We start from the raw sequence: 26,407 nt of genomic DNA, 5'->3' as shown, positions 1-26,407 counted from the left end.
GAGGGGAGTAAAAATTAGGAAAAAATGAGGTCTAAAAAGGCTCCCTCGTGCGGGGATCGCTAATTTTAAAAAGGTTGAGAAACCTTGTCTTGTACTGACGTGGTTTTTGTGCAGAATTGTGCTTTGGGAGTGTGTTTAAGGAAATAAAGGCCTAACTCAGGAGTCTGGAAAGGACTTGCTAAGGCTCTGCTGCTGGGTGACCTGTTGCCAAGTGAAAGTGTTAGTCACTCAGTTGTGTCCAACCCTTTGCAACCCCTGGACTGTAGCCCACCAGACTCCTCTGTCCATGGAATTCTCCAGGCAAGAATACTGGAGTGGGTAGGCATTGCCTTCTCCAGGGGATCTTCTTGTCCCAGGGGTTGAACCAGGGTCTCCCACATGGCAAGCAGACTCTTTACCATCTGAGCCTTTACTATCCTTAAAAAGGAGCTGCCCTACCCAGACCAGCCCCTCCAGGTCCCTTCCAGGCACCGCCCCAAGCTCTCTGGAGGCACGGATGGCAGAAATAGAAGCTGCTGACTTCCCTGGTAGTCCAGTGGTCAAGACTCTGCACTTTCACTGCAAGAGACATGGGTGTGATTCCTGGTCCAGAAACTTAGATCTCACATGCCCCACAGTGCAGGAAAGCAACGATGGAAAAGGAAAAGACATAGAAGCCACTATGGTTATTGTGTTTTTATGAAAAGAAACCGACTGGAGCACAGCACAGTGTCCTTCCACAACGTCTGGGAAAGCAAGGGCCATCTCTGTAGATACACCCTTAAAAAAAGTGATCTGTTGATGACCTCCGTGGTGGCAAAACAAGAAGGTGGAGCCAAATGCGTCTTACCTCAGCCCGGGTCACAATGATGTCAATGAGGGTGTCCTCGTCGGTGCCCGCCCCCTTCATGGACTTGTACAGACGGTCAGCGAAGTAGCCCTGGAGGTCCCGGGCGCTCCTCACTGGGCAGGACAAAGGGAAAGAGAGCATGAGGTGGTCACGTCTTGTTCAGTAACAGGGAGATGCTGGGGAGGAACAGAGCTGGCTTGCCCTCGGAGCGGATGGAGTCATGACCTTTGAAAGGAGCAGACTTCACACTGTTGATAAAGTGTCTGGAAGATTCCCCTGGGGTCAGGGCACCCGACTCTTCAAGCAAGTCACCTTCAGACACATAAGAACCTCTCCTATTCCCTGAAGACCCTGGGGGGGAGGAGGAGCGTTGTGGGCACCCTCAGGCTCTCCCTGCAACGTTCACGATTCTCACCAGCAAAAATGCCTTCTCATCTTTAAGAGAAATCTCTGATGCCAGAGTCAGGTGTGGAGGGGAAACACAGTGGTGGTTTAGTCTCTAAATCGTGTCCGACGCTTGTGACTCCATGGACTGTAGCCTGCCAGGCTCCTCTGTCCGTGGAATTTTCCAGGCAAGAATACCAGAGAGGGTTGCCATTCCCTTCTCCAGGGGATCTTCCTGACCCAGGGATCAAACTTGGGTCTCCTGCATTGCAGGTGGATTCTTTACCGACTGAGGCACCAGGGAAGCCCCCGAGGGAGAACACAGACTGGCCTGCAACCTCTCCATAACAAAACCTGGTAATCTTGAAGACTGGCTCAGTTGCACTGTGATCCTCCTGCCTGCCGTGCTAACCAAACTTCCTTCCCTTCATTTTTCATCACTGGGCTTTAGGTGTGAGCTTCATCTCTGAATCTTTTCCAAAGTCTCCACAACCTTCATCGTGTGTGGCCTGGGATGTGGGCTTGATGAAATGTTTGGTCCTGTCTACACAGCATCTTCCTGCGATGCTGCTAATTGCTCTTTTTGAGCCCTGCCCCAGTCAGAAATGAATGAAGTATGAGCTAGTCCACAAATTAACAAAGTATGGTCTCTCATCACCACTCAGGGGATGGGGTGCACCTCTGCTCCTGGGGATAAATCTTGGCTTGTCCTCCCTCCTCCCAGGTTCACAGGTGTCTAACACTTTGGGGGAATGAACTCTTTTCTGTTTATGTTGTTGATGTTTTTCCTAGAACAATGAACATTTTTTATGTTAGGGATAAGTAATAAATTCAGCATAAGTGTGGAATGCACATCCTTACCATGTCCTGTAATAAGAACTCTTGTTTTCTAGGTAATTGCCAATGGGATTGATGCTTACAAGCCAGAGGCAGGAACAGAACTGGGGAAGCAGAGTCTAGTTTGAGGGTCTGTCTCCTTATTTTTTAGATTATGTGGTAGTCACCAGAGTGTCAGTGGAGAAGCTCAGATCCAGGTGTCTGAATCCACAAGCTGCTGAATTGGTGGTGGTTTGGGGGGTGAACCTGGCAATTTGAGGAGCAACGTATCTGAGACTCACTGTGGCACCCCCCTTCCCAGGCATTCTGAGCTGGTGACCTCACAAGATTTTTCTGAGGACCTTCTGCCATGCATTTGTATTAATTGATGTTGAAATAATCATCTGCCTGATGTCAGTGTGTTCTGAGCCTACACTAGGGGTGACTTCTCCCTTGAATTCCTTCTTCCTGATATTTTGGGGAGAAAATTCTCAACTTTGCTGCTGTATACAGGCTATGCCTGGTGAACAAGCTCTGCTGGTCACAGCTGCAGGAAGGCCCCAAAAGTTTGGATGGGGCTAGCTTGGCAGGATTTCCCAGATGGCTCAGTTGTAAAGAACCCACCTGCAAAGCAGGAGTCATAGGAGATGCAGGTTCGATCCCTAGATCGGGAAGATTCCCCGGAGGAGTACATGGCAACCCACTCCAGTATTCTTGCCTGGAGAATCCCATGGACAGAGGAGCCTGGTGGGCTATCGTCCATAGGGTCACACAGAGTCAGACATGACTGGAGCGACTTAGCATGCGTGCTCACACAGCTCAGGAGGATATGGGAATAAAGCTGTTTGTTGCTGTGGGTGCAGGGCAGCCAGATGCTCTGCTGTGTCCCCTGCTCCTCTGGGCATGCAGAGCAGGGATTCTCAAACTCCAGGGAAAGTAAGACAACCACTTGGGGAAGTTGTAAAGGTGTGGCTTTGGGCTGAATTCCTGCAAGTTCTAAGTGGGTGGCCTGGACTGGGACTAGGAAACTGCATTTTCACATCCCCTTCCCCCTGGTGCTTCTGATACAGGGGGTCGTCAGACTCCAGTTTGAGAACTGCTGTTCCAGAGACTGTGAGCACTGAGAACCATTTGGTCTCATAAACACCTCCTCCTCAATTTTAGCTTCACACTGGCATCTTTACTAGTTAGGTAGGAGCAGGGTGGGGAAGTGTCTAGAGAATTTAGTTATGGAATCATGTTCCACTCTCTTCGTGGTTCATTTTCAAGGTCTTTTCTGATCTCTTTTTAATTTACTACCAGGGGAGTCCACCTCGCTCCTGCCTTTCACGGTCCCCCAACTGTAGGGCCGGGCCCTTTCCTTCCTCTGTACTCACTTTGCTCTGATTGCTTTTATCTTTGCGCATTTGTGCTTGTGCGTGCATGCTCAGTTGTGTCTGACTCTGCAACCCCATGGACTGTAGTCGGCCAGGCTCCTCTCTCCATGGGGATTTTCCAGGCAAGAATACTGGAAGGGGTTGCCGTTTCCTTCTCTAGGGGAATCTTCCTGACCCTGGGACCAAACTCATATCTCCTGGGTCTCCTGCTTTGCAGGTGGATTCTTCACCTGCTGAGCCATCAGAGAAGCCCATTTTATCTTTACTATAGCTCAGTCCATTGGTTTGTGTGTTTGTCCTGACCTTGACGCTTCTTAAGAAGAGGAAATGGACCTGTTTCCCACTGATTCCCATGCCTGGCACAACCCCTGGCCCAAGCAGGTGCTAAGTAAATGTTACAGACTTGAATGGTTTTATTACCATTAATACTTAATATCAATAAGGATTGATATTAATCTTTTGACTGAATTCTGGTGTTTTCCTAATTCTTTACAACTGCGAGTACAGAAAGAATTTGGAGCCTTATAAATGGGCCATGAGTAGATCTCTCTGTTTACTTGAGACAGTCATCCTTAAAGCCCCAAGGACAGTCATCTGTGTATATCCATCTTGGGACAGGGGCAACATTAATTAAGGATGCTCAGGCCTCTGCACTGGATCACAACAGCAGAGCTGCTAGTTTGAATGCAAAATGTTGATGGATTAAAAAAAATAATCAATTGCTGACATTGCTCCCAAAAGTCCCATAAAAAAAGAAAGAAAGAAAGAAAGAAAAAAGGCAAAACAAAAGAGTTTGGCAGCGAGAGGACATTTTTTAAGCTTCCAGGGGCTGCTTTTTTGGTTCTTCCTCTTCTTCTGGGGATATTCTCTCCATTTCTTGTGCCATTTGGGATGCTGCCCTGGCCTCCGCACCACTGGAGTGTGGACAATGGACAATGCCTTCCTTCCAGGACTTGCAAAAGTGAGAAAGGAGCCTGCCAGTCACAGCCCAGTACCCATCTCTCTGCTATTTCCTGCCTCACGGGCAACACCTGGAGAGAAGGGCCTGGCGTTTGCTTGGCATGGCCATGATCTGGTCTCCTCCCCCTTGCTTTCTAAACAGACCTCATTCATTCCAATGTCGAAGGGAACCAAATGGAAAAGGTCACCCTCGAGCCATCAGGCACCTGCAAAAACTTGTCCATGGATCCGAACCTGAGTGCTTTTGAGTGTGTGTCATGTGACCCCTTGCTGCCCTGGGACTAGACAATGGCCCCAGGCTATTGGTGGTTGCTGCTGGGGACCCACAGTCTCAGTGGGACTGTAGTGGATGCTGTGATGTGTCCCAAAGCTTCTGTCTTCAGGACCATGGCACTCAGGCACAGTGTTATGTGCTGGCTGCTCACAGCTGAGTCACTTTTCAGGAGGGAGGGAGTGACTGGGTCATGCACATTAGGAGTCAAAGGAGGGAACTGGCTTCCCCAAGGTTGCACATGCCCTGTGGGTTCAGCCAGCCAGCTGCTTGATGAGGGGTGCGAAGGCCTGGGGCCCTTGCCTACACTTCAGACATCTCGAGTTCAGGGCTTCCTGGGGACCAGAAAAGCTCCTGTTGCAGCTGCATCAGAACCATTCTCTCCCTTCCCAAGGCTGCTTAGATGTGTTGCGGTTCTCAGACTATTACCTGAAGTCTTCCTGCACACAAACCTCTATCTCCGAGTCTGGTTCCGAGGAGCCTGACTGAAGTCGGGGGCTCCTGGCTTTACTCACCAAGTGTCAAGTAGGCCTTCTGCAGGTCTCCTGATGTTTCTGCCTCGATGGCCTCTTCGATGTCTTTGCCGATGAGCTAGAGAGAGAAAGTCTAGCTGTTAGCCCAGCTTTTGCTCTTGGCCATGGTGCCCTGGAGGCTTGTTCCCCCACAAAAAGATTCATCCAGATTTGGTCATGCAAGGACCAAGGAAACTTTGAAACTCCCACATGGCCTCATCCCTTGCAGGGCTGGGAGTGGTACACCCCCCCCCCCCATTTGAGTGGGGACTCTCGGGGCCCAGGGAGTTTGACCCCTATTGGACGTGACCGCAGGCAGGACCACCCCCTCGGCCTCAGTTTCCTCTTCCGTAAGAATCAGAAAGTGGAAGAACAATGAATAAATACCGAAACAACATTCTTTGTATTTCTATAGTACTTGAGTTTCCCATGTGTTTATAAAAATTCTTTCCATTTCCAGTTTTTCAGGAGCCTGTGGTTATAATCATCTCCTCCGTTGTAAACTGAGACGGGGAGCTCAGGCGGCTACAGTCTGGGCGATATAGGTAGAGGCTGTGAAATTCACGGCAAGGACTTGGTCTAATGTTTCTGATACGATGGGGCTACGTGGACTAGGAGCAGGGTGGGGGTTGTGTAGGGGGCCTGACCACGTCAAATGCCAATTTCCTTCCCTCTGGGGAGACTCCGAATGATCTTATATTCACCCCCAGCTTGCCTATCATTCTGCGTAGCATTACACGTTAGGTGTCCTTCCAAATATTTATAGAAGCTGAAGTTTAGAGTAAATTGTGACCACACTTAGCACAAGTACCGCCTGGGCTGAGCTCAGAGCAGGCATATAAAGAGAAAGGAGAAACTTCAGGTTTGGGAAATGCAGTTAAGCATTAGAAATACTGAAACTTCTTCCTTAGAAATTATCTTTTGAGGCTATGACACAACTGTGAGTCTATAAATAACCAGGGCCTTTGAGGACACAGCAGGGGAGTTTATTCTGAAAATCCTGGTAAACAACATTTTCTTTGTGGTGGGAGCACGATGGATGCAGGGGGAGGAGGGTCTGAATTCAGTGAAACCCGTCGCTTGATCTTCTCATCATAGCTGGCCCATCTAGAGGTCTGGTGTGGAATGGACCTAGATAAGATGGGAGTTGGGTTGGGGGGCTTTCAGTCCTGTCCCTTTCTTAGCTGTCCTCAGTTGTTTAGGGGTTGGATGTGGAGCTAGTATTTCAGAAGAAACTGCTCTCCCTTTCAACCATGAACAGGGTTCTTGTTCTGTAGACAGAGGTTGTGTTACAAAAGGAGATTGTATTCACATAGGTCTGTGTTTACTTGAAAAAAAATCCTCACACTAAACCACTTTCTGTTTTTATTGTTAATACTGGGCTAGAACAGTATTTTTAAATTTTCTATAGCATCTCACTCTACATGACAGATAAAAGCAGGAAAGCAGAGCTGTTCTAGGGAGGCGGGAGAAGGCTGACCCCAGCCCTAGACGCCAGGCTCCCCTCCCCTCAGAGTCTCATCGCTGCCTGTCTCCAGGGGGCGCTATTTATGAGCTACAGGGAGATGGCATTGTCCTTTCTTCTCTGCCTGTCCCTTGACCCTGTCCCCTCCTGATAGCTCCCAAGTCACCTCCAGAGGCTCCACTGAACACAAATGGAAAACAATCCACTGGCCCAAGGCACTAGGACTCTCCTTTGCAAATGGCATGCTCCCCACTGGAACACTTAATTCTCAGGGAGCTCTTTGAAAAAAACCAGGTTTTGTGATCTCGGTACAAAAACACATTGCCAGGGTGGATTCCAGACAAGCCTCAAAGGCTTCTAGTTTACCTGGTAGCATTGTCTGTGGAGAGATTATTAGAAGAATAGGGGAGACATTTCTTTCTTTTAAAACCGATGCCCCTGACTGACCACATGCCCACAGCAGAACCATAGGCACTCTGGTTTTAGTTATAAAAGCTAAAGGGCTAAAGGCTCTGGAATGGGCTTAGAAAAACTTTGTAAGGGGAGGAGAGAAGTGATGAGAGGTGCGGTGGGGAGGAAGTGACCTGGGGCTGAAGGTATGTGTAGCTACAATTTATACTGAGCCCTGTTTGGGAACATCAGAACTCTATAAGCCTCTCATGTTTGGTAGACTTGTGGAGAGTAATAACTTTTCACAGTGCGGCACAGTTGGGAAGCTTTGTTGTTTGGGCTGGGATTTCTGAGAGTGTCAGCAGTTAAGATTCAAGTTTAGAGGACAAATCAAGGGCAAAGTTTTTGTGCCAAAAATTAAAATTCAACTCTATGCCAGCAAAACCTATGTCACATAATAGACTTCAATGATCTGACTCTAGCATCTTAGTGCTTTTAGCCAGAGACCATGAGAAAATTTATGGAGCCAGATTCCCAAGATCATGGTCATAGTGAACCCTCAAAATCAATGATAAAGATCAAGATGAATAATGTCCCAGCAAGGTTTTTGGAATAGATGAATAGGTATTAATAGCATTTTAAAGCTGGTTTCATGTAAAGAATCCTCAGATCAGTAGATTATCTTATTTTCCATTTGAGTTTCAGCTGTTTTTTGTTGCTGTTGGTTCACACAGGGAGACTCCTACCAACTGCTAATGTTAGCTGAGCACCCACTGCATGCCAGGCACTAAATGCTTTAAATCTGTTATTCATTTAATCCTTACTAACTCTATGAAGCAGGTACATTATTATCCCTGTTTTGCAGTTGGGGAGATGGAGGCACAGAACCCTTAGTAATTTGCCCAGGGTCATACAGCCTAGAGCAGACTTCTTAAACTTCCACATGCATCAGGATCTAGAGGACTGATTAAAACACAGATTGTAGGATCCCAACCTCAGGGAATCTGATTCAGTTGATCCAGGGTGGGGATTAAGAATTCTTATTTTAAGCATGTTCTCAAGTGATACTGATTCTGCTGATTCAGGATTAATTTTAAGAACAATTGGCTTAGGGAGTATCCTTAGGTTGTCAGTAACTCATGTGTACACACACGCACACACACACATGTACGTGTGTTTCTACAGCGATGCCCAATGACAACCACCCCAGAAACTCCATCCATGGCCCCTGTCTAATGGGAAGAGGCTCTAGGTCATAGAGAAGGCTTCCAGCTCAGTCTACTCAGCTCCAGGCCCAAAGGCCAGGGGAGTTCAGGGTGAGCTGCCTTTGATCAGGACTCTGGGCACGATTTGAAAGCAGAGGGCCCTAAAGGCTTATATACAGCAATGATAAAATTCCAAAGCTTTCTTGTCTTTTCATCTGCTGGCAACACGTCGGAAACGCTATTCTGAGTGAGGAGCGGCCAGCTCTAGCCGAGGTAGGAGCTCAGGCTGGGGAATCTTGGAGCTCTCATCCACTTTCTGCTACTGACTTGCTGTGTGGTCCTGATAAGTAACAGATGGCTCCTTACTCATAACACACTTCCCTTGTCCAGCAGTTGTGGGTAACAATGGCTGTTCAGCCTACATTCGAGTTACAGTATTGTTGTGAAATTGAAACGAGACACAGGGTACAGATGTGCTTTGAATAGTTAAAAGCACTCCACAAATAAAAAATACTAGACAAAAGAATATCTGATAGTCCACAAAAGCCTTCCTGAAATCAAAGACTGATTTTCAGGGAAGGACTAACTACTAAGTGTCTTGAAATAGCTAACTCACCTTGTTGGCTTAAAATGATCATCAGTTTGAAAAATAATTGTATAAAAGCAATTTATACACATCTTTTCAGGAATGTATCTCTGAGGTATTATTGCATCTGTCTCAGGCACTGTTTAGCCAATTGTCAGTTGGAATGAAAATAAGGGCAAACATTTGTATGCTTACTATAAGCCAGATACTGTCCTGAGCCTTTTATATTCATCTTATTTAACTCTTAAAATAATCCCTTGAGGTTGGGAAGATGATGTTCAGGGTCTTTTTTTTACAAATGAGGATGGAGACATCTGGTCACTTGTTACAGTAAAACCAGGATTTGAACCTGGGCCCTCTGACTCCAGGGCTTTGCTCCTAAACTTGACCTGCTGTCCTAGCCTCTGCTGCAAAGTGGGGTTTCCCAGCCTCAGCACTGCACTGGGGCCGAATGGTTGCCTGTTGTGGGGAGCTGTCCTGTTCATCGTGAGATGTTTAACAGCATCCCTGGTCTTGACCCTCTAGATGCCAATAGCACTGCTCCCCCCAACACATCTGGTTGCGACATATTTCCAGGCATGATCAAATAATCCCTTGTGTGCGTGTGTGTGTGTGTGTTCAGTCATGTCCAACTCTCTGTGACCCTATGGACTGTAGTCCACCAGGCTCCTCAGTCCATGAGATTCTCCAGGCAAGAATATTGGAGTGGGTTGCTGTGCCCTCCTCCAGGGAATCTTCCCAACCCCGGGATCAAACCCGAGTCTCTTGCATCTCCTGCACTGGCAGGAGGATTCTTTACCACCGTGCCATCTGGGAAGCCCCAGATATCCCTAAGGGTGTGCAAGATCATCCGTGATTGAGAACTGCTATTGTAAAAGACACCCGCCGCCCCTGCTCCCACCGCTCAGTTCCATATCCCAGATCTCAGCTTCTTTTGGAGATAACTTGAGACTCTGTTCCTGTGTGAACTCCTTGCCTTAGTGCTGGGTCACTTACAGTTTGGTAGGCTTCAAAGGTGGCTCGTAACTGCTTGTGGCTTCTCTTGGCCAGGAGTTCATTGAAGGCAAGCTCGTCCGTGCCCCAGCGGCCTTCCCCTGCCTAGAGAACCAAGTGCAAACATTTTGAAAATGACTTTTGCAAAAAGACCAAATATACACAGCTGTGACCAGGCCTCACTTACAGGAAACAATAAAACATGAGCCTAAGAGAAGCCAAATGGATTGACCTAGCGCTTTCAATTTCTAACCCACAAGTATACCTCACCTATCTATTTATATTATTTATATGTCCCTTTATTTCAGAATGGATCTGAGGTGGTTAACACGAGAGTAAAATAATAGAATAAGCAATTCTTTTAGGTTCATGAAGACAGTATAGATGAAAAACACTTTCAAGATCATACTTATTTCCCAAGTAATTCCGATTCACATAAAAGAAAGACATAATTGTTGAAAATCATGTTAAATAACAGAGAACCATTTGCAGAGACTGGCACACCCGCATACTTACATCATACAGCTCTTTGGCATCCTGCCCAGCTAGATCTTTGTCCACATTATCTCCTTCATCACGATTAGCCTAGAAAAATCAACACGTTGTTATTAACTTGAGTTCCTGCTTGAGCAAAGAAAACAAAAAAGGGAAAGTCCTCGAAAAAGCGGTGATTTCAGAGCAGTGGCCTGAAAATTAGACTCAGCCTGGCAAAGGGGCAGCACTGCTCTTTGCTGCCATCTTTTGGGCACAACTGATAAACAGAGTAGCTTCTGTGACAACACATTTTTCCTTTTTTTTTTTTTTGTAGAATCCAAGGTCACTCACAAACCCCTCTGACCTCTAAGAAACCTCATGATGTCCCCTAGAATGAGTCTGTTGGGAAGGTATCTCTTTCCTTCCAAAATATCAAGTTGCACCTCTCAGGGTCCCTGTCCTGAAGAACCCTGGATGTTGGTCATGGAAGGTCTTGGAGGTCTCACTTAAGCCCTTTAGTGGCAGGTGGAATTCTAAGGTGACCCTGATGGCCCACACTAATCTCCTCCCTTTGAGTGTGGACAAGACCTGTAAACATGGTGAGGTGTCACCCCTGTGATCGTGTTATGTTTATGTGGCAACAGGGATGTTTGCAGATGTAATTAAGGTCCCTAATCAGTTACCCTGGGTAGGTCTGACCCAATCAGGTGAGCTCTGAGAGGTCAGAGATGGAAGAAGTCAGAGAGATGAGCTCACACTGGTCTGGAAGAAACCATATAGCCATGCTCTGAACTCTCTCTGGGGCCACATGACAGGGGACTGTGGGTAGCCTCTAGGAACTGAGGGTCTTTTTAGTTAGCAAGAAAACAGGAGCATCAGTCATACAGCCCCAGAGAGCTAAAATCTGCCAACAGCCAGGGAGCTTAGGAGAGGACCCCAGGCCTCACAGGAGATGGCAGCCCTGGATTCCAGCCTATAGAGACCCTGAGCCAGGGACTCAACTAACCTGTAACAGGAGCCCTGGCCCGTGGAAACTGCTGGGTCATAGATGTGTGTTGTTCTAAATCTGCAGCAATTTGCTACGTAGCAGGAGACCATTCATATAGTCTTCCTGCTATAGCTCAAGCTTATTCTATGTGTTCTCTGCTATCAGTCTATCCACATGGAAAGTAATCAGAGGAAACACACAAAGCTCAGAAAGACGGGTGTGTCAATGAGAGGGCAGATGCCATCTGGCTGGAGGTCCAGGGGCTGCGTCCTCGCAGGGCCAGTTCTGAAAACCCTGCTTTCCTGGCCAAGAGGTTCCTACAGGCCTAGACTTAGGGTGAATCCTGGAAGTTAGTTGTATCATGAGAAGGACCCTATTTGGGGTCAGATGAGTTGGCTCTTGCTCCCGGCCTGTATGTTACTGTGTATACCCCTAGAGGTTCCTCACTGGCAAAGTGAGATGGCAATGCTTAATGAGATGACTCACTAACAGAAAGGGATTGTAGACTGCAAATGACAAGGCAGATTGTTACAGGGGGAAGAATCTCCACTGAATAATTTCAGAAGAGCTAGATGGACAGAAGACAGGTTGGTGGTTCCTCAGTAGCAATTTAATAAGAGAAGGAAATGTTTATTATCTACACTGACTTTTACAGCATGGTAGCACGTTGCCAAGGGCTGTTTCTCAGGATCATGAAGCAGGTGAGGCCTCTTCACTCTTACCTGTAACAGGGAGACCAGAATTTTTTTTAGGCTTCCACTTGTATCCCCTTTGACATCTGATTCAAGGCTCTTGTCAAACACTTTAGCGGAAGAAGAAAGGAGGAGAGGAAGCAGATTTAGTTTCCCAGAGGTAGTTTGCAAGAAGCATTCTTTAGTATCTAAAGTCAGAACAAAAGGTCACTTACACCTTTGGTAGGCCTCTTTAATGGCAATGATTTCCTAGGAAAGATAATAAAAAAAAAAATCAATACTTCAAGGCGGGGTTTATTGATAAGATAGGCAGAGCCTGTTTCTGGACACAGGATGCCTTCATGACTTCCTCCAAAGGGGGCAGTCCCTGCAGCTCAAGGTCCAAACCTAGAGCAAGTCAGCAAGTCCCTGGCTGTGTGGAGATAAGGGGTTTCCGTGGTGCTTCAGGGGGTAAAGAATCTGCCTGCAATGTGGGAGAGTTCAGTCTCTAGGTGGGAAGATCCCCTGGAGAAGGGAATGGCTAGCCACTGTAGTATCCTTGCCTGGGAAATCCCACAGACAGAGGAGCTGTTGGGTCACAGTCTATGGGGTCACAAAGAGCTGGACACGACCGAGCGACTAACACACACACAGACACACACACACATCCTTAGTTAAGAGTGAAAGCATTACAGCTAAGCTGATTTATTTTTTTAAGATTCCTCGATGTGGATCATTTTTAACGTCATTACTGAATTTGTTACAATACTTTTTCTGTTTTCTGTTTTGGTTTCTTGGCCATGAAGATCTTAGCTCCCCTACCCAGGGATCAAACCCACACACCCTACACTGGAAGGAAGTCTTAACCACTGGACCACCAGGGAAGTCCCTAAGCTAACATAGTCATTCACTACCTTCTTGTTCCATCTCACTCCCCATCCTCCCCACAAGGGAGCCAGTTTTAGAAATTCTGTGTGCATTTTCCTTTTGCATTTGTACATACATGTTTGTGCTACTGAAAATATATAGAATTGTTTTGTGTATGTGTTTAAAAACTGGAATACTGTATATATTTGTTCAACTTATTTTTTTCACTCAGTAATAGGTCTTTAAGGTCCTGCTATGCTTACGTACTCTTAGTCACCTAGCATTTTTTTATTAAATGGAAACAAAATGTTCCATCCTACAGTAAGCCCCAGTTTATTTAGCCAGCCTCTGACTGATGAACATTTAGACTGTTTCCAATTTTTCTCTACTTCAAACAAGGCTGCACTCAGTCAACAATTTTGCTATGTGCTGCAATGCAAGTCTCTCTCTAGGGTGTGTGCTGGGAAGGACTGCCTTACAGGCACATGCCACCCTGATAAAATGAGTGTCGTAATAAAGTGAACTACATGAATCTTTTGGTTTCCCAGTACGTACAAAAGTTACATTGATGTATATGTACGGCTGAGTCCCTCTGCTGTCCACCTGAAACTATCACAGCATTGTTGATCAGCTATAATCTAATATAAAATAAAAGGTTAAAAAAATAAAAAGAAAGAAGTTATACTGACACTCTACTGTGGTCTGTGAAGTGTGCAATAGTGTCTAAAAAAATAATGCACATACCTTAATTTAAAAATACTTTATTCCTAAAAAATGCTAGCCATCATCTGAACCTTCAGTGAATCATCATCTTTCTTCCAGGGGAGGGTTTGAAATATTATGAGAATTGCCAAAATAGGACACAGAGACAAGAAGTGAGCAAACGCTGCTGGAAAAATTATGCTGATAGACTTGCTCCAAGAAGCATTGCTGCACACACTCAGTTTGTAAAAATGCAATAAAGTGAAGAGCATAAAGCCATGTATGGCTATAGGGTTCACTGGCTCGTCCCAAGGGGGCCGCTTGGGAGCTGCCTCAGTCTACACTTGACCCAGCAGCATATAAGAGCCAGTGTCTCCCCACAGTGCCTCCCACAAACTGTTTAAAATGAAGGTCACGAGGCAGCAATGGGGAGAAGCGAGTGGGGCTGATGGAAGGTGAGGAGCCAGGCCCGTGTTGCTGCGGTGGGTGGGAAGAGGGTAGGAGGAGGTGGGGGCTGAACACCTGTGACTCTGCAGCCCCCTCCCCTTTCTCCTTCCAACCCACTACCAGGATCTGCCTGAACCTGTTGCCTGCTCCCTCCCTGCTTTTCTCCTTTTTACTGTCAGATCTATTTGATTGCTCATTGTTCGAGACCAGGACCCAAAAGAAACTAGGTTGAGAGTGAGCCACATGGGGACAAATGTGATTAGAAAAAGAATGACCAAATTAACCTTCTGGCCAAGGGAGGCTGCCCAGATACTGGCTGCCGGGTCACTGGCACTTTGGTGCTTCTGGAAAAGACATGGATACTGAGTAAGGAGAGTTGTGTGGTTATTGGATAGAACCAATGCCATCTGCCTGTGTTAAGGCTCCTCTAAACCACTATCTTAACCCCAAATAGAGGGGTTTTATTATCTGTGGGAAGAAGAGGAGTCCAGGGATGTTCAGGAAAAGGGTTTGCTCCTGTAGCCTGGACCCCGGTGGTGCCTCGGGTAATGGGCTGGACAGCACAGGCTGAGCAGAACGAACAAGCCTGGGTTATTGACATTTGAGGCCTAAGTATTAATAGCCCAGCAGCATCAGAGCGCCAGGGTGGTTTTCCTCGCCGTCTGCTCCAGGTGCTGCTTCTGTTTCCTCCCTGGAGGAATCAAAAATGTTGGGTTTTCTTGGCACTTTCCTTGCTGGACCTCCCCACTCTACATGATGGATGTTGCAGAAGAAGAGGACATTTCCAGAGAATGACCTGGGGACCCTCTTTACTCTTGGTGAAGTCCATGGTCCCTGGGCTTCCCTGGTGGCTCAGATGGTAAAGAATCTGCCTGCAATGCAGGAGAGTTGGGTTTGATTCCTGGGTCAGGAAGATCCCTTGTAGAAGGGAATGGCAACCCACTCCAGTATTCCTGCCTGGAGAATTCCATGGACAGAGGAGCCTGGCAGGCTACAGTCCATGGGGTCGCAAAGAGTTGGACATGACTGAACAGCTAACACGCACACATGGCCCCTATGGGTTCTGGAACCAAATATGAATGGGCCTTCACAAATGTCCTTTTTAGCTCCTGACATGATGGCATGTACCCAAGGGACAAGGGGAGAGGGCTGCTAACAGAAGGACATGGAAACCTCTGGGGAGGTGGTGGCAGCCCCAGATGTTTCCTGGGATCCCCTTGGCATTCCCACCCACCTGCCTCATTCCTTTGCTCCCTGCATCCACACTTGGATTACTAATTGCAGTATTGGTGCTAGGAGACCTGCAAAGTCAGGCTGGGCAGGTAAAGTAGGACTCGTATCCCACATATGAAACTGCATCTCTTTGGAAAAATAAATTTGGATTGACACAGCTCTTCTGGAAGGCTCTATCCTGTCAAGCCAGGGGCAGTAACACCAAAACCGACCATCGGAATATTGGAAGAGGTGTCTCTCCAATGTGAACCAAGCGGGCAAATTGCTTGCCCAGACACTTGCTCACCACAGGGTGGAGGGCTAGGAGGACTTTCCCTTCTTGCTGCTGTAACCCTCTCTGACGGGCATGTGGACGCTCCCTCAGGGGCTCGGCTGGGACTCACCTTATTGGTTCTTGTGCACAGGACCTCGATGAGTACTGCCTCACTCGTGCCCAGGCCCTTCATGGCCTTCTGCAGCTGCCGGGCAGCATACTCATCGGGGCGATCCAGAAGGGCCAAGGCTGCCTTCTCAAAGTTTCCACTCAGCTCACTCTTGAGCACCTCCTCCAGGTCCTGTGGGAAGATGGCAGGAGTCCTGACTGAGAAGGGCCTGAGGGCAGGGGGACAGGTGTCTGCTTTCCACACGGCACGGCCCGAGGGGAGACTGGACACTTGCTGTGGATGCCCAGGGCACGCTCTAGACAGGAGCTCTACAGGGGTGAGCAACCTTCTCTGGAGGACCGTGGTCACCCGACTGCCCATCCATCTGCTGGGGACACTGAAGATGAGTCACAATGACAACAAGCATTTGCAGAACACTTTAGGGTTCAGACAGCTTTCTCATTGATCCTTGAGACAGCCCTAAGAGGAGAGGTATTTATTGCTTTATCCCCATGGGCTGAACCTTGGTAAGATAAAGGACTCATCTGCAAACACTTGGCTAGAGAGGACTAACACAGGTTTGTCCTCTCCAGGAGACTGGCTCATTCACTGGCCGGATGGGGGTGCTTTGAGCGTGAAAGCACATGCATGCTTGGTTGTGTCCAGCTCTTTGCAACCCCGTGGACTGTGCCTACCAGGCCCCTCTGGAATTTTCCAGGCAAGAATACTAGAGTAGGTTGCCATTTCCTTCTCCAGGGAATCTTCCAGACCCAGGGATCGAACCTGTACCTCTTGTGTCTCCTGCATTGACAGGCGGGTTCTCCACCAGCTGAGCCAGCAGGGAAGCCCTGAGAGTGGAAGGGGGGCACTACCAATAGTCGTCCCCTGTTGTCACAGAGGGGTGACAGGAGTAACGTGAGACTGTCCTGGGCAAGCTCCATGGACAGCCACTTTGGTGTTTTGTTAAGTCCTGAAAGGGACACACATGAGAAAGAACTCAAGTAGGGGGAGGGAAGTTCATGAAATTCTCCCTGGCATCGGTTTTTGGCAAGCCCCCTCTAATCGCGAGTAGACTGCTTGCTCCCACCTGCTCCCTCTGGCTAGATGGTTTAATGAGAAAAGCGTCAAGAATGAACGTTCAGTCCAGCTAGAGCTGTCGACATCCTAACCAAAATGAAGGACCTCAAAGAAGGACTTTCATGCAGAGAGACTGCTCCGTGTGGGTCAGAATGGAAGCCAATAGACCAAGCTACAGCCCGGAGTGGGCCTGGCTACTCAGCTCCACGCATGATGGCTAACAACGCAGCCACGGAGTTCTGTGACCTTGGAAATGCGCTTAATTTCATCATCTCTCTGTTTCCTTCTTTGAAGAATGGGGAGAATAGCAAGACTTACTTCCTAGGGTTGTTGGGAGAATTAAATGAGGCAGTCCTTGTAGACACTGAACACAGTGCCTGGCACATTTTCGATGTTCAGTAAGTGATTATTATTGTTGCTGTTATTATTATTCTATGTTGATGAAACTTTCAGAGAGAAGGCAAATCAACTATTCCTCAAATGAACCTTTGAGTTCCAGATGTGGGAGAAAAACCCAGAAGATTTTTGTCCAAGGCCCTGGGATCTGCTGCCTCAGTAGTGGGTTGTGATGTTAATATTAGTAGCTTCATTCCGTGGCAGCTGCTGCCTCTAACCCTGACCTTGTGAAGACAGGCCTCTGGTCAGTGCTCTGGTGTGGATCCGCCTGAAGACTGGAATCTTTTTTCAAGTCAGATGGGCATTATATAGAACTGCAGAGAAGAGAGATTCCAGCTGCCTGCTCTTAGAAGCCACAAGCATGAAAACAAACCCCTGTGTGTTTACATTCTATTTGGACATAGGAGCCAGCTCAGGATACCTTGGCTCTGACCCTGGTTTCCTGCTAACTAGCTGTGTCACCTTGGGATGCTTATTCTCTTTGGAGCTCAGTTGACTTGAGGATTTAGATTTGTTTGTCTCTAATGAACTGAACTGAACTGAACTGAATGTCTTCCAGGGTTTCCCTGATGGCTCAGTGGTAAAGAATCTGCCTACTGATGCAGGAGATGCTGGTTCAATCCCTGGGTCAGGAAGATGCCCTGGAGGAGGAAATGGCAACCCTCTCCAGTATTCTTGCCTGGAGAAACTGCATGGACAGAGAAGCCTGGCAGACTACAGTCCATGGGGTTGCAAAACAGCTAGACATGACTGAGCAGCTGAACAACAATGACAAGAGATGTCTTCTAGCTTTGTAATATGATTCTGGAGGTCTCGGCTGTCTGATACACAGCTGAGAATTGGAAAGTAAAAAAAAAAAAGTGATTGGCAGATGTAGGTATTGCAGATTTTGTGCTATAGAGTGCCCACTTTAACAAAGCCCAAGGGTCTGGCTTTGAACCCATTTACTTTTATTTTACTGCTTCCTAAGTGGTGCAGTGATCAAGAATACTCCTGCCAATGCAGGAGACACAATAGACACAGGTTCAGTCCTTGGGTCAGGAAGATCCTCTGGAGAAGGAAATGGCAACCCACTCCAGTGTTCTTGATGAAAAATCCCATGGTCAGAGGAGCCTTATGGGCTACAGTCTGTTGGGTTGCAAAAAGTCAGACATGACTTAGCACACACACACACACACACTTATTTTACACCAAAGCTCAAGAAGCCTGTGTCTGACTTTCCATATTAGCAGGATAGAAGTAGACACAGTGCGTGAGGGGCTGCTACAGTCAGGCACACTGACAAGGATGAAAGTTCAATGTCATTCAATTAAGTTTAAATCAGCTAAACTGAAGCTTCACCTATCTTCACCAGTGTCATCAATGAATGACATTGACAAGCCTCATCGTGAGGAGGGAAGCAGGAAAAACTACAAAAGCACAGCTGTCTGGGCCACTTAATATAGAAATAAACTGCTCCTCCTCTTATGGCAACGGGTTCTCCAGAAGTGATGGCTGGCCCTGGAGGTGGAAGGCTTAGACTCGAGGCCTAGTTCTTTTTCTTAGTAAGTGTGTGATTTTGCATCAGTCATTTAAATAGATGAGCTCCACTTTCCTCTCTGTAAGATGGAAACAGCCATCCCTTATTAGGGCTTCCCTTTGCTGGAAGGTGCCAGCATTCCCCTGCCTGATTCTCCCAGCAACCTGAGAAGGGAGGCAAATTTATCATTGTATTTGTGAGGAGACCAAGCCTGGAGAGATGGTTGTCCACCCAGTGACAAACCTGTAAGAAAGTCCATTTCTATCTCTCTATCCAATTATACATAGGATTATTGACACTGTAAAGATTTTCTAAATTTGGAATTAGAATGCAGCATAATTAATATTTATTTTGTAAACTGATCATTCTAATGACATTAAGAAAATGTTAAGTTTCGTTCATGATATATTAATGAAGAAAATACTGTAGAAAGGCTAGTGTATTCTTAAAGATTTCTGTACGTAACACTATCAACAATAAGAATAAAAGAAATGTGTAAAGAAAGGAAAAGGTATAGATGCTTAACGCAACAGAGGGTGTTTTCACTTTTTGGTTTTTAAATTTTTGTAACAGTCATTTATGAAGAATAAATCATTATTGAAGACACCTGAATAAATAATTCTTATATCAAGACCCTCCCGCAAAAACTGATTTTCAAATTAGTGGCCTATCTATAAGTTAATGTGTGAAAATAGTCTAAAAGAATGGGGAAGAAATGTCTGAGGGATTAATTTATAAAGAAGTCAATTTAAAAAGCAATGAGTTAATATTGATTTTACAGGCTGTTAACAAGGCCATTTCAGTTTTTCTGAAGTCGATTAAAGCTCTAAATAGGTGTCTTGTTTTGTTTCTCTTGGGCTAACTAGATAAAACTTTAAAGGTATCTGTCACTGTCTTGGGAACGTAAAGGAAGCGGAAGAGACAGTTAAGGCCAAGGCCGTGTGCGCGTGGCTGAAGGTCCTCGGCATCACCTTGCCGTATGTCGTCTTGTACTTTTGTTTTATTTGTTGCCTCTCACTTGATGTCCTGCTTGATAAGATTTCAATGATGGCGGCTTCATCAGTTCCTAAAGTGCAGGAGAAAGAAACAAAACCATGGTGAGCAAGAAACAAGCTGGAAGTTTATTTTAGTCCAGCTGGAGAAACCAGGGTAGAGGTCACACACTTTGTATAACCTAGATGGATCATTTGACTTTAATATCTTGTGCTGATAACTGTATTCTCCTTATTCACTTAACAAGTATCCACTGAGGCCTCACATTGCATAAAGCACAGTACTAGGCGTTGTAGTGGAAAGAGGAACAAATACAGTATATCCCTTAATTTCACTGCTCAACATAAACTTAAGAGAAATGAAAACTTATGTCCGCACAAAATTTGTATTCAAATGCTCACAGCAGCATCATTCGTAATGGTCAAAAGGTGCAAACCACTTGAATGTCCATCAGTGGATAATGGAAAAATGAACCGTGCCATATTCATTTGGTGGAATGTTATTTGGCCAGAAAAAGAAATGGAGACCGATACATTTGACGACATGAGTGGACCTTAAGCACACCACGGTAAGTGAGAGAAACCAGTCACAGAAGATGCAGTATTGTGATTCCATTCATATGGAAGCCCAGCACAGGGAAATCTATATTAAGACAGAAAGAAGAACAGTGGCTGAAGGTGGGGTGGGCAGAGAGGCGATAGCTCAAGTGTAGGAGGCTTCTTTTTAAGGTGATGAAAATGTTCTAAATTGGCCATGGTGATGGTTTCACACATCACCACATTAAAAACAACTGGACACTTTAAATGGGTGAATTGTATGGTGTGTCTATACCTCAAAAAAAAAAAAAGCTGTTTAAAAAAAATGGTATGTTCCTTGGCCTCCAATTACTTAAAATGGGGTGGAAGAGGTTAAGACAGAAGTCCCAAATTGCTGCAATATCAGGCCCATTCATAAACTTGTTAATTTCAGAGAAAAGTCCTAATCGGGAGCTTGAGGGGTAGTTACCCCTTAAACTCCTTTGAACCACACTTTTCCCCTGATGCTCAAAATAATCCTTGTTCATCACAGGTGAAAGTGAAAGTTGCTCAGTTATGTCCAACTCTTTGCCATCCCATGGACTATACAGTCCATGGAAATCTCCAGGCCAAAACCTTTCCCTTTTCCAGGGGATCTTCCCAACCCAGGGATCGAACCCAGGTATCCCATATTGCAGGCGGATTTGTGATCAATACTGAAATGATAATGACTAAGAAAGAAGGGCAGTGTATCATTTTTAGAACCTGGACACAGGATGGGAAGGGGCTTTCCAGGTGGTGCTAGTAGTCAAGAACCCTCCTGCCAATGCAGGAGACATAAGAGATGCAGGTTCGATCCCTGGGTGGGGAAGATCCCCTGGTGGAGGGCAACCCACGCCAGTGCTCTTGCCTGAAGAATCCCATGGACAGAGGAGTCTGGTGGGCTACAGTCCATAGGATCACAAAGAGTTGGACATGACTGAAGTGACTTAGCATCCTTGCATGCACAGAGTAGCAAAGATGTCCCAGGGGTTGCAGGTATGGGAATGAAACAGACTCCTTGATCAACAAACCGTGAATTCAATTTCTTCAGACTGGGTTCAAGTCTGGCTCCACCCTTAAACTACACGACAAATCATCAGATTCTGGAGCATTCCTGCCTGTTCCTAGACCTCCTCTCATGCCTGCTGCCTGTAAATAGTGTGTACTGGCAAAGATGAAGTGTTTGGCCCCAGCCCACATTGCTTTATTTGGAAAGTCAGTGCTGGGACTTAGAAAGACTGCGCTGACCCAGGGGTTGGAGGGCTGTGCGCTGCTCCTAGGAAAGACACAGCTCCATGTCTGTGGACTGTTCGTTTAGTCTCAAGGACTAGTTCCACCTTTACAATTCCAGGAAGATCTAGCTCTTTGATTCCAGCTGGAAAACCAGAAAATTTTAGGATGAGCTCACTTGCAAAAATAACGTTCGCTGCCTGCTTCATTCCGACTCACTCCCAAAGCTATTTCTGCTGTCCCTCCTCATTTCCTCCTGCAGCCTCGCCTACGGAATCTGTATGCAGTTACTTCCTCTGCGACATGATGTCTTTTTAACCTCTGAGTGCTCACCTCAGAAGGGATTTTTTTTTCTCATAAAAAAAAAAAAAAACAACTCTGAATCCAACCCCTTCCTTTTTTTTTTCCATGTGGGCTGCTCCATGGGGATCCTGCCTTACTCTCACCTTCTCTGGTCAGAATTCACTGTCCTGAGTGGCCTTTCTGCTGAACAGATCAGCCTGCCCACCCCTCTGCTTCAAACCATTCCATCTAGGCCCCTTTGGATCCAGAACAACAGCCTGGATTCTTCTCTGCCCGCAAGCCCTTCTGTTAGCTTTGCGCCCCTCACCTTCCCTCCCATTCCTCCTTCAGGACTCAGCTTGCTGGACTCTCCTGGGAAGAGACAGACACTCCTTCCTGGGTCCCTCCTATTGCCCTTCCTCCTCCTCTGCCATCCCTCACTGCAAGTTCCATGGGAGCAGGAGGCACTGCTCATTGCAATCTCCACACAGAAGGCTCTCAGTATTTATCAGACCTGACTTGCTGAGTGAAGGAATGTTTGAATGCATGGGGCCGTTTGCACTGCCTTTTGACGGCGCTGGTCTCTGCATGGGTGTGAAGCTGTGTGCTCTACTCAGGCGCCCTGTTCATAGCAGGTGATGTGATGTGTGTGTGTGTGTGTGTGTGTGTGTGTGTGTGTGCTTGTGTTGAACTCTTTTCGACCCCATAGACTGTAACCTGCCAGGCTCCTCTGTCCATGGAATTCTCCAGGCCAGAATATTGGAGTGGGTTGCCATTTCCTCTGCAGAGAATCTTTCCGACCTGGGAATCAAACTCGAGTCTCCTGTATCTCCTGCATTGGTAGGCAGATTCTTTACCCCTCAGCCCCCTGGGAAGCCTGCATGTAGCAGGGACCAACAGGAAATCCTCTGCTCCGATGCTTCAGTCAACCTATATCTGCATAATTCAGGACGATTGAGTTAAAAATTTAAAAGTAAGGCTTTCAAGACTTTGCTTCCTGCAATACTTTTTAAAAGGAGAGCAGAGCAGTCTGGGGCTGGCCCAGCAGCAGCCTGGAGGTGAAGTGGGGGAGCAACTGGAAGTGACTTGATTTCCCTCAAGCTCTTTGAGTCCAGGCATCAGGTTTATGTGGGGCACTGTTTCCACTGGACCAAGGAGCGATTTACTGAACAGTGACCTCATCTTATATTTCACAGTATGTGTGTCATATAAGCAGTCTGTGCAGGGGAACAATTTCCTGTAAACATTTACAATGGTTTGAGGATCAGGGCCAGTCACCAGGGATTCTGGGAAAGACTTTTTTTTAATGAGGAAAGAAGGAACCTCAGCCTTGACTGTGCATAGGACACAGTAATTACACAGTCAAGGTCAGAAGCCGGTGACCGTCAGCCTTGGAGGGCCAAGAGCCTCCTGACTTTGGCTTTTCCAGTAATTTTCTGGGAAGGCACGGAGCTGAGTTTCAGCAGGGTGGTGCGGAGCTGAGTTTCTGCTGGGTTTGAAGCGACCTCCCTGGTACCCTCCCTGATGAGTGACCACTTCTCAGCAGGCCCCAGAGCCAGCCAGAGCCACCCTCCAATGGTGCCATGGTAGCTTCTCCCTCTGAGACCCGTTTCTGTATTTTTCAGGAGGAATGGCAAACCTCCTTTTGCATTTCCAGAAGGATAATGAATGTTGGGGTCCATGCGCTATCAGATTAAGGCATTATCTACAGGAGGGATCTGCTGGGATGGGGGTTCACAGAGCCCCGAGAGGAAGGCCTACCGGGGGTCAGTGTCGAGGGATTTGGGTTGACCCAGACCAAGGGTCCAAGGTACTTAGGAGCTAGGGAAGCATAAGCACCAAAGATGTGAAAAGGAAATTTGCCAGTTTAGCGTTATTTGGAAAAATCAGTTGTTATTTTATGGCATAGCATTCTTTTTTTTTTTTTAATTGGAGTACAGTTGTTTTACAATTTTGTATTAGTTTCTTTTTCTGTATCAAAGTGAATCAGCCATACTTATACACATATCCCCTCTCCCTTGGATTTCCTTCCCACTTAGGTCACCACAGAGTCCTGAGTAGACTTCCCTGTCTATGCAGTAGGTTCTCATTAGCTCTCTGCTTTATACTGTAGTGTATATATGTCAATCCCAATTTCCCAGTCCATTCCACCACCCCTTCCCTGCTTGGGGTCCATATGTTTGTTCTCTATGTCCGTATCTCTATTTCTGCTTTGCAAATAAGTTCACCTATAGTGTTTTTCTAGAATCCATATATATGTGTTAATATACAATATTTGTTTTTCTCTTTCTGGCTTGCTTCATTCTGTATGACACACTCTAGTCAATCCATGTCTCTACAAATGGTCCAATTTAATTCTTTTTTTATGGTTAAGTAATATTGCATTCTTATAAGTTGGACTTTCATAGTTGGGTGAATGAGTGGGAGCCCACATAACCTTTTTGATGCCTAGGGCCTCTAACCCCTCTCTATGCAACACAGTGGATGCATGTGGTTGCTGAGGATGCAAAGTGTGGCTGGTCCAAGTTGAAATGTTCTGTAAGTGTAGAATATATATAGTCCTTTGATGACTTAATGTGAAAAATGGGATGCCAGGTATCTCATGAATAACTTTGAAATTGGCTATCAGTTGAAATGATATTTGCAATACAGTATTGAGTTAACTAAAATATATTGTTAAAATTAATTTCACCTGGATTTTAAAATATAGCTTCTCAAAAATTAAAAATGATCCGTATGTCTCACCATGATGGCTATTGAACAGCATGGCCCTAGAAATTTAAATCCAGCCCTGGCAGGGATGGTATAGCAATAAGTACGTGGTCTTACAGATGAGTTTTGCCAATGATACCATTTTGCTTGGATTTACTAATAGAGGTTGGAATTCTAGATCTTTATCCAAATGATAGCTTTTCAAGATAGCTCTAGGTCCAATCACCCCATCCTCATTTCATAACTTTTTGACTTTGGACAAGTATTTAACCTCTGAGCCTTGGCATTCTCATCTGTTAAGTCATTACAGTACAACCTTACAGGATTGTCAGGAGATTACAAAAGATGATGTGTGTGGTACCCAGCTTAGCACTTGGCACGTAGAAGGGACTCTCCAACAGTCACCAGCACAAGAGTGGTTCTACCTCGTGGCCACAGCCAATTGGAGGCGGGAGGAGAACACAGCATGACTTTGACATTCAGTAAGTGCTGCATCTGTGCTTGGCGAACTAAATTCGTGTGGTAGCTAAGAACTCAGGGATTTATCATAAACCACAGCTGACTCATTCCACACCCACTTCAGCCCCTGCCTCCAGCCCACATCCAGATGTCAGGCCCTCATTCAGGAGGCAGCAGGGAAACACCTGTGAGGCTGGCTCAGACGCTCAGAACTATAAACATCCTGACACTCACAGGCAAGCAGGCCTCCTGATCAGCCAGCCAGGATATGAGCAAGGACCAGCTCCTCTCTGCTGAGCTCACCTCTGATGCCCCCAAACCGAACAACCTGGTTGTCACCCTTCATTTCCAGCCCTCCCACCTCTGATTTATTCAACAATACTTACTATGTAGAAATCCCTACTACTTCCTTCCACATTGTCTTCAACCCCAGCTCCTTTGGGATTTCAGCGTTTCTTTTGGGCTAGAGTTGGATAGTTCCTTCTACGGAAGCAAAAGATGTCTTCCTAGAACTTCCACTGTGGATCCCAGGTCTTTCCCCTGGACTCACACAAAAAGTTTAAATGGCCATCTTCTACCACAATACCCATTCCTAGGAAAGTAAATCTCCACTGATTTACCTCTAAGTAAAATCTAGCACTTGTCTTCATAAAACATTATGCCAAGAGAAAAAAGACAGACATAAAAGGCCACATATTGTATACAGTGCGTCCCCTACAGATGAACCTTCAAGTGTCGAACTTTCCAAGATACGAACGTGCGTTCTATCGACGCCAGCTGTGAGTGAAACTGCAGCCTGCCCTCCAGGCTGCACTCCGGGCTCCCGCCTCGTCTCCCTCCTGCAGGCAGTATCTCTTCTATCCTGTTCACTCGATGCCCCAGTCCCTGTGTGTGGGCTCTTGTACTGTACTATTGTGCTTTTCAAAGTACTGTCAAATTAAAATGATTTTCTTTATTTTTTGTGTTTGTTTTTATGTATTATGTGTGTGAAAAGTATTATAAATGTCTTACAGTACAGTACCACGTAGCCGACTGTGTTAGCTGGGTGCCTAGGCTACTTTGTTGGACTTAGGAACAAATTGGACTTATGAATGCACTCTTGGAATGGGACTCGTTTATATGTAGGGGACTTAATGTAATTCCAGGTGCATGAAATGTCCAGAATCAGCAAATCCATAGAGAGAGGAAGTGGACCAGTGATTGCCTGGACCTGAAGGTGGAGTGGGAGCGGCTATGAATACATGTGGGGTTTCTTTTGGTTGATGAAAATGTTCTGAAATTAGAGGTGATGATTACAAAACCCTGTGAATACATGAAACCCCATTAAATTGAACACTGCAAAAGGGTGGATTTTATGATATAGAAATTATATCACAATAAGAAAAAGAAACATTTAGTAAAGCAGCTTTTGGATTCAGATGGCTCCTACCAGCCATGTCTTCTCAGGCCTGAACCCACCCATGGCCATTGTGTGGCCGAGGTGGCTTAGCTGTGATGTCTCTAAATTGTTGGCGCTTGGAGGCAATGACAGAAATTGGTTCAATCCCAGAGCTCACTGCTTACTGGTGTCGTGTCTTTGGGCACGTTACTGAACTTCTCATGTCTTTCCTCTCATCTGAAAAATGGACTTTCGTGAGAATAACTTAATGAG

The 26,407-nt window shown here is 46.2% G+C and overlaps 1 protein-coding gene across 2 annotated transcripts in view; it reads right to left on the bottom strand.

Moving 5' to 3' along the window:
• ANXA13 (annexin A13) overlaps positions 1-26,407 on the bottom strand; it is a 57,749-nt gene that overhangs the window by 3,991 nt on the left and 27,351 nt on the right. For both annotated transcript variants that reach the window (XM_069599933.1, XM_069599932.1), the window contains 8 exons: positions 19,495-19,589; positions 15,553-15,723; positions 12,157-12,190; positions 11,972-12,051; positions 10,304-10,372; positions 9,791-9,892; positions 5,152-5,227; positions 830-942 (listed from right to left, as the gene is read on the bottom strand). In XM_069599933.1, the coding sequence (XP_069456034.1) occupies positions 830-942; positions 5,152-5,227; positions 9,791-9,892; positions 10,304-10,372; positions 11,972-12,051; positions 12,157-12,190; positions 15,553-15,723; positions 19,495-19,589 (740 nt within the window). The remainder of the gene's footprint in view (positions 1-829; positions 943-5,151; positions 5,228-9,790; positions 9,893-10,303; positions 10,373-11,971; positions 12,052-12,156; positions 12,191-15,552; positions 15,724-19,494; positions 19,590-26,407) is intronic.

Source organism: Ovis canadensis, chromosome 9, assembly GCF_042477335.2.
Source record: "Ovis canadensis isolate MfBH-ARS-UI-01 breed Bighorn chromosome 9, ARS-UI_OviCan_v2, whole genome shotgun sequence".
NCBI classification, from domain to species: Eukaryota; Metazoa; Chordata; class Mammalia; order Artiodactyla; family Bovidae; genus Ovis; species Ovis canadensis.
This window is presented reverse-complemented; position numbering and strand designations above follow the sequence as displayed.